This window comes from Myodes glareolus, chromosome 11 (assembly GCF_982192425.1).
Source record: "Myodes glareolus chromosome 11, mMyoGla1.1, whole genome shotgun sequence".
NCBI classification, from domain to species: domain Eukaryota; kingdom Metazoa; phylum Chordata; class Mammalia; order Rodentia; family Cricetidae; genus Myodes; species Myodes glareolus.
This window is the reverse complement of record NC_142036.1, coordinates 81,330,947-81,337,981: the sequence shown is the minus strand read 5'-3', so window position 1 is coordinate 81,337,981 and position 7,035 is coordinate 81,330,947. Positions and strand designations below refer to the sequence as shown.

General features: G+C 45.0%; 1 protein-coding gene across 1 annotated transcript; it reads right to left on the bottom strand.

The window, feature by feature from the left end:
• Positions 1-1,605: 1,605 nt before the first annotated feature.
• On the bottom strand, positions 1,606-6,259 carry LOC148120546 (uncharacterized). Its single transcript, XM_087911825.1, has 2 exons — positions 5,830-6,259; positions 1,606-3,810 (listed from the first exon to the last, which is right to left on the bottom strand). Exon 2 carries the CDS (start codon positions 3,667-3,669, stop codon positions 2,215-2,217), a length of 1,455 nt encoding a protein of 484 aa, XP_087767951.1. The 5' UTR covers positions 3,670-3,810; positions 5,830-6,259; the 3' UTR covers positions 1,606-2,214.
• Positions 6,260-7,035: the final 776 nt, after the last annotated feature.

Here is a 7,035-nt window from a genome sequence, read left to right as displayed (position 1 = left end):
CTTGGGGCACATGGGTTTGGCACAGCAGAGGTGCTGGTCATAACAAGATTCACAGCTACCCTAAGCTAGCACCTGCTTTGTCTTTGGCTTGCAAACTTGAAAAGTGAATTTTACAGGCAGTAGAAGGGTGAATTTGGACTAGGCAAGGATAGCCAGCAATGTGAAGGTAAGTTTACATAGCATTTTAATTATAGAATTAAATATGAGTGTGCAAAAGAAAGACTAAAGTCAAGGGAGGTCCCAGAAAATAGGATGATCTCAGTTTGCAGAATTTATGGAAAGGCTACAGGACTACATGGGGAGACAAGCTGGTCAACCCACTAAAGCCATCCATGAAGTGCCCAGGGGCTTCTCAGGTTTGGTCAAATCCTCAAATGTAGCTTCTAGGTGGTGGGGCTCATTTGGGTTGAATGAAAGGAGAAGACAGATAACAAGAAATTAGAACAGAAACCAAACTCACTTCTGACACTTCGGGCCTCCAGTCAGGACAGAACCAAGGCCATGATTCGCTTCTGGACAAGAACCAAGATGCCCACCACTAAGCTGATGAAGCAGGTCCCGCCCCAATTTTCATCAACTATATCTCTGTATATACTCCTCTTCTGTAATTTCCTGTCTCAGCCTCTCTGATCCGTCTGTAGTTTTGTGGTAGTCTGTTTATCTCCAAGAAACTTTGAAAGACCCCCGATATGGGGAGACTCTCACTCAAGCCTCGAGATGACACGACCCCCCCAGTGACTCACGAGAGACCGTCCTTGCTGCAATCACATGAGGTTTTAATCGAGACGAGAACCAATGCACTGGGACCGAGACTCAGAACCCATGCAGGAGAAGAGTTCGACCCCGAGTAGCTGGGAGAAGGGGTTTTTAAGGGAGGAAACCGCAGCCCAGTAATCCAAAAAGGGTAGGGAGGTCCAGTGATGATCACAAAGGTGCAACTCCCTGTTCCTCAAGGTTATTCAAGATTATAATCAGCTAGTTCCTGAAATACAGTATCCCCAAAAATACCAATGATTATCACAAGGGGGGAAACTCCTTGTTTCTCAAGATTATTCTCAAGATTACAATCTAACTTTATCTTCAGCTAGTTCCTGAAACACTGAACTAGCTAATCCTAGATTTCTGATTCTTCCCTCCCTGCTTAGATTTTTGGCTCTTTTTTTCCTGCTAGGGGGATCTGGATTTATCAAGGTCTTTCAGCTTGACCCTATGTGACCTCTTCCAGGAAGGCTTCTACAAGTTCCCAGGAAATATTAACTGGGTGGAAAGGGAAAATGAAAAGGAAAGCAAAGGAGATAGCTGCTCCTAAGCATGGGGAGGAGAAAGTTTATTGTGCATATTAGAGAGAAGCCGTGGAGCTGCGACCAGAGACTGACATGCTGAAATTTTGCTGGTAGGCCACGGCCTCGTGTTGATGCACAGATTAATGGAGATGGGCTAAATTAAGATGTAAGAGTTAGCAAATAAGAAGCTAGAGCTAATTGGCCAAACTGATTTAAATAATATGGTTTCTGTGTGATTATTTAGGTACCGCGCCAGCACGGTCTGGAACCACGAGTCTCGGCGGAGGGTGTCCAGGTTGAATGAAATCCACAGAGCACGAGGTTGAGGTGAAACAGCAGCTCCTTTATTGTTCTGCTGGGGCTAGCTTTTATACCATGGCACCAAATGGGGAAGGGGCTGCGAAGGGACTGTCACCTGACCCAAGGAGGAACTCTTACCTGACCCCAGTAGAGGTCAAGGACTGATCACATGCACTCCACCTTCACCTGTCCCCAGTAGGGACTGTCACCTGACCCCAGCAGGGATCAAGGAATAATCACGTGCACTCAAACTTCCTCATCCAACTCCAGGAGCAGAGGGAAGTTAAGGTTCTTTGCAGATAAGCACCTCAAATGGGGGCAGGGAGATATAACTCGGGGTAGCAATTCCCACAATTCCCCCAACTTTATTTTATAATGAGGGGTCCTGTCTTAGGTCCTGCAAGGGAAGTACCTTCCCTTACCCGTCACTGGGCCCCCGATACCCTGTCTTAGGCGGGAGGGTCACCCCACAGGTTGCCCGTCCTTGGAGACCCTCATTTTTTCAGCATCTGCAGCCATACCTCATGACTTCCGGGAGAGTCATGGGCCAGACTGAGTAACACCTGACGGTGAACAAGCTCAGTCTTGGTGAAGGTGTTTAGAAGTCGTTTTAAGAGGAGCAGACCTACTGCTACCCTACCCCTACTAGTCCCAAGATCCCCAGGGACAAGGCACCTCCCCATCGCTGTGCCCAACCACCAATCTGGGCCATGGCATTCCACCATCCCTCAGCAGATATAGGTTTAACATGGGTTTCATTAATTGCAATAATCTGATGTACCAAAGAGTGGGTAAAGTTTACAAAGGAATCATTCCAAGGCCCTTTAAGGTAAGCATTAAGGCGTTGCACCTCAAAGGACATATTTTTCACTTCCATAAGGGTCACACAGGCAGAATGATAAAAATGAGAAGAAGAAGCTTGTTGCACCATCCACAACACATTAATCTGTTCCTGCAATAAGGCTGTTTGCTGATTTAAATTTAGCATCCCTAATTGAATATGTGAGTCCATGGTATTTTGAGTCTCTAAGGCCTGGGTAACACGGGCAGCAAGAGTGTTAACAGTCTCTGCAGTCGCTGCATTCTGGGACACGGTGATTCCCGCAACAGTGGCAGCTGTGGCTGATATGGCGATGGCTGCGATGACTGCGGCAGTGATTCCGAAGTCTCTTCTCTCTCGATACAAGATAAGCTCTCGTCCATCATGTGGGTCTTCTACCACCAGGGGAACCAGAGCAGGAATTCTCACCATCAGCACGGACTCATCAGTCGGGGACCAGCAGTTGCTCAAAAAGCAGGAGCTGGAAGAACAATCAAGGACACCATCCTCCCCGATTGACCCATTAAAGGAGACAAACATAAAGGGAGGCAGAACACAAGCCAGACTGACAATAGAGAAATTCATTCCTGCTGCATAGTTAATCTGGAGGGATGTTTCAAAGATGTCTGATGTGTTCCATCTGGCTGTAGCATTGAAAGCCAAGCCCCTTTGAAGGGCTAAAGGCCTAATATCTGTGCATGCACGAGGGCCACAGAGAAACATGCCTGCAAACGTAGGTGAAACTCCTGGCATATTTGGATTTCTATAAGAGTAATCAAAGGCCCCTCTCAAGGAGTTTTTAGAGGTAGGTCGGTGACCAAACCACCATAAATATTTATCTCCCTCCAATTTCCATGGTTTCTTGGGAGCACAATTTCCCCAAGATAATGGTAAGTACAATCTGAAGGATTGTGGCGTCTTCCAACATAAGGGATCTGGTCTCGGAGGAGTTGGAAGTCCAGAAACATTTCTTTTAAAATTTATCGGGTAAAAGATATCTCTCAATCCATAACAAGGATGCCCAGAAGAATCAGAAGAAAAGTCTCCCAGAGAATAATTACTAAGGACCACGCATGGTCCAGAAAGAGAGATACTAGGCATCTCTGAAATATTGCTAATCTTCCGGAAGCAGAGGGCATGAGATATATCAAACGTTAAATTACCCAATGAAGATCTTTCTAATGCTATATTTGCTGCAGGAACCCCCAGAGTATAATTGGTGGAATAAAAGGATGGAAAAACAGAGCTTACTTTACTTACTGGCATCAGTATGGGTGGATTCCTCACCAGTGCCCATCTCAGGGCTCCCTCGATGTTCTTCACTTGAATCCATATTGTCAGGACCAGTAGGGCCTGGCTCCACTAGCCGAACATTCTGCTCCGGCACCCAGATGGGTTTTTTGGTTCCTGGAGGGAAAACACAAACGGCCCCCCTCACCCTAGCCAACATGGGTGTGGGTGACTGTCACTGTCCTGTGATACTATCCTTCCATCTAACCCAACCCAGATTGGGAAGGTTTCTGCCAATGTCTCTCCATTGCTGATAGACCTTGCTTATCTACTGTTAAAAAATTTAAAATGTATAAAATTGTAGATAACTGGGCATTTGGGGAGGTGATATACTCCCCCTTCTTTATTTTACAAAAAAATTGTTTAAGGGTAGCATGCGTGCGCTCCACTACGGCCTGTCCTGTGGGATTATGTGGAATTCCAAAGGTATGTGTAATTTGATGTTCTTGACAAAATTTTGCAAACCTTTGGCTGGTATAAGCTGGTCCATTGTCTGTTTTGAGAAAATCTGGAATGCCCATATAAGCAAAAGCCTGTAGACAATGAGCAATAACGTCCTTAATCTTTTCTCCTGAATGTAGGGAGGCATAAATTACCTTGGAATAAGTGTCTACAGAAACATGTAAAAATTTAAGTCTGCCAGCTTGAGACAAATGGGTAACATCCATCTGCCAAAGGTGGTTAGGACGGAGGCCTCGAGGATTAACACCTTCATTGGGGGCATTATGAAATGGAGCACAAGCTGGACATTGGGATGTGATTTGAGTAGCTGTAGCTAGAGTACAGCCAGAGTGAAACTTTAGAGAAGAGGCATTTAAATGATACTTTTCATGAAGATGACGGGCTCGTTGTTCCTCAGAAAGGAACAATGCCATTGGGCGGGTGAGGGAATCTGCAAGCTTATTTCCCTCTGCTAAGGGCCCTGGCAGGTCAGTATGGGCCCGAATATGGCCAACAAAGGCAGGAAACACTCTTTGGCATATAAGACTTTGCAGCTGAACCAAAAGGTGGAAAACATGAGAGGTAGGTAATATATATGGCGAGGTTTCCAATGGCCCAACAATCCCTGCCACATATATACTATCAGTATACAAATTGAAGGGTTGATCCTTAAAAAGAGAAAAGGCCATAAGGCAGGCTGTGAGTTCTGCAGCTTGGGCAGAAATCGGACCTAGGGGCTGCTTTTCTTTAATTGAACCAGAGACCACCACTGCATAGCCCTTGGAAGAACCATCAGTAAACACTGAACGCACTCCCTTAAGGGGGGAAGTTTTAATAATTCTTGGAAAGATAACAGGATGATTCTTAAAAAATGAAATTAAACGAGAATCAGGATAATGGTTATCAAAATTGGCTCCAGTGGTTGTGATGAACAAGGTCCATCCATCTTGAACCCTCTGTAGCCTTGTTATTTTCTCTTTTTGATAAGGGATTAGAAATTTATTTGGGATCCTGCCAAAAACTTGTAAACTAAAATCATATGCCTTCCATAGAAGCTGTAGCACCATTTCATAATATGGGGTCACTACCTTCTTAGGGGAAGCGGGTAGATGTAACCAATAAATGAGTCCCCCTTGCCAAAAAAACGCCAGTAGGTGAAAATTGTGAGCTTGGGACGAGCCCCTAAATTCTGAGAGGAAACTCTGTCCCATGACTCATTTGCCCCTCCCTGTCTGGAGGCTTTTTCTTTTTAATCTTTCGCTCCTCTACCTTACCGGGCTGAGCTAGCTTAGTTGCTTTTAAAGCCTGCTTAACCCGGACTTCCTCTGTAAGCAAAGCATCCCTGATCAGTCCCCAAAGGGAGAATGTGGCAATTGGCAGGACTTCAGGCCCCTCCTTTCTCAAAGTTTTTTGAAGATCCCCACGAACTTGTTCCCACTCAGAAATATTGAGGGCTCCACTGGTGATGAACCAGGGACTCCACGTTTCTGTAGTTTTAAGAAAATCATCCAAAGTCTTAGTCTTTACAGCTGTTCCTTTCAACAACCTCGTTAACTCTGATTTACCCGGGGTATTCCCCATTTCTTAATTATCTCTTATCTCTTAATTATCTCAAGTATCTCTTATTTTTTAATTATATCTTAATCCCCAATACATCCTGGCCGGCTACAGGATGACCCAGTCCACTTTCCTCACCTTTCCGATCTCGGTGGGGACCTCCAATTACCGCGCCAGCACGGTCTGGAACCACGAGTCTCGGCGGAGGGTGTCCAGGTTGAATGAAATCCACAGAGCACGAGGTTGAGGTGAAACAGCAGCTCCTTTATTGTTCTGCTGGGGCTAGCTTTTATACCATGGCACCAAATGGGGAAGGGGCTGCGAAGGGACTGTCACCTGACCCAAGGAGGAACTCTCACCTGACCCCAGTAGAGGTCAAGGACTGATCACATGCACTCCACCTTCACCTGTCCCCAGTAGGGACTGTCACCTGACCCCAGCAGGGATCAAGGAATAATCACGTGCACTCAAACTTCCTCATCCAACTCCAGGAGCAGAGGGAAGTTAAGGTTCTTTGCAGATAAGCACCTCAAATGGGGGCAGGGAGATATAACTCGGGGTAGCAATTCCCACATTTAGGGAGTCCTGAATGGCCAGGAAATGAACAAGCAGCCTTCCTTCAAACAGGAAGGAGAAAGTTTATTGTAGTTTATTGTGAGGGGATCATTAGCCAGAAGCAGAGTCCAGAATGGACATGACCAAACTGAGCTGGACCATGTGGGGAAAAGGGAAGGGAGAGGAGAGAAAGGAGCCCTAGTGCAGCAGCCAACATTTTGTACAAAAACCATCTGGATTATATAGGGAAGAGCCTCTGGGGGAAGGACAGCCTAGCTCCTGAGCTGGAGAGTTCAGAATAGGGAGTAGTGTATGCCAGCCATACCCTGCAACAGCTAGGGACTGAGGGATGCTGGGAGAACCTTTCAGCCAGGTCTGCATTGATATGTTAAATAGGAACCTCAGCAGTTTCTTCTGGATTTGAAACTTAACATTAACCTTGAATTTTCATTTAAAGAAAAAAGAAAGAAAAAGCTGACCAAAATATATGAATATACATACTTATATACATGCGTGTATGTATAGGATATTGAAATAGTCTAGCACATTTTACTGTTGATATTTTATACATATGAATATTGTACTGCTAATGAAAACAAAACTGATACCATCCAATGTTAAAATCATGATCTGAATTCTAATTTGGTATATCTTCAGCTTTAATTCGATATTCTTATACTTAATTGTGAAGAAGCTGTGCAAAAGACGAATATGTAGAAAATACAGGGATATAATGTTGAAGACCTAATATTTTTCCAGGAGGCCTATGTTTGATTCCTAGCACTCATG

Bases quoted from the DNA above. Each gene is read 5' to 3' on its own strand.
- LOC148120546 (XM_087911825.1), bottom strand. From the start codon at position 3,669: ATGCCAGTAAGTAAAGTAAGCTCTGTTTTTCCATCCTTTTATTCCACC.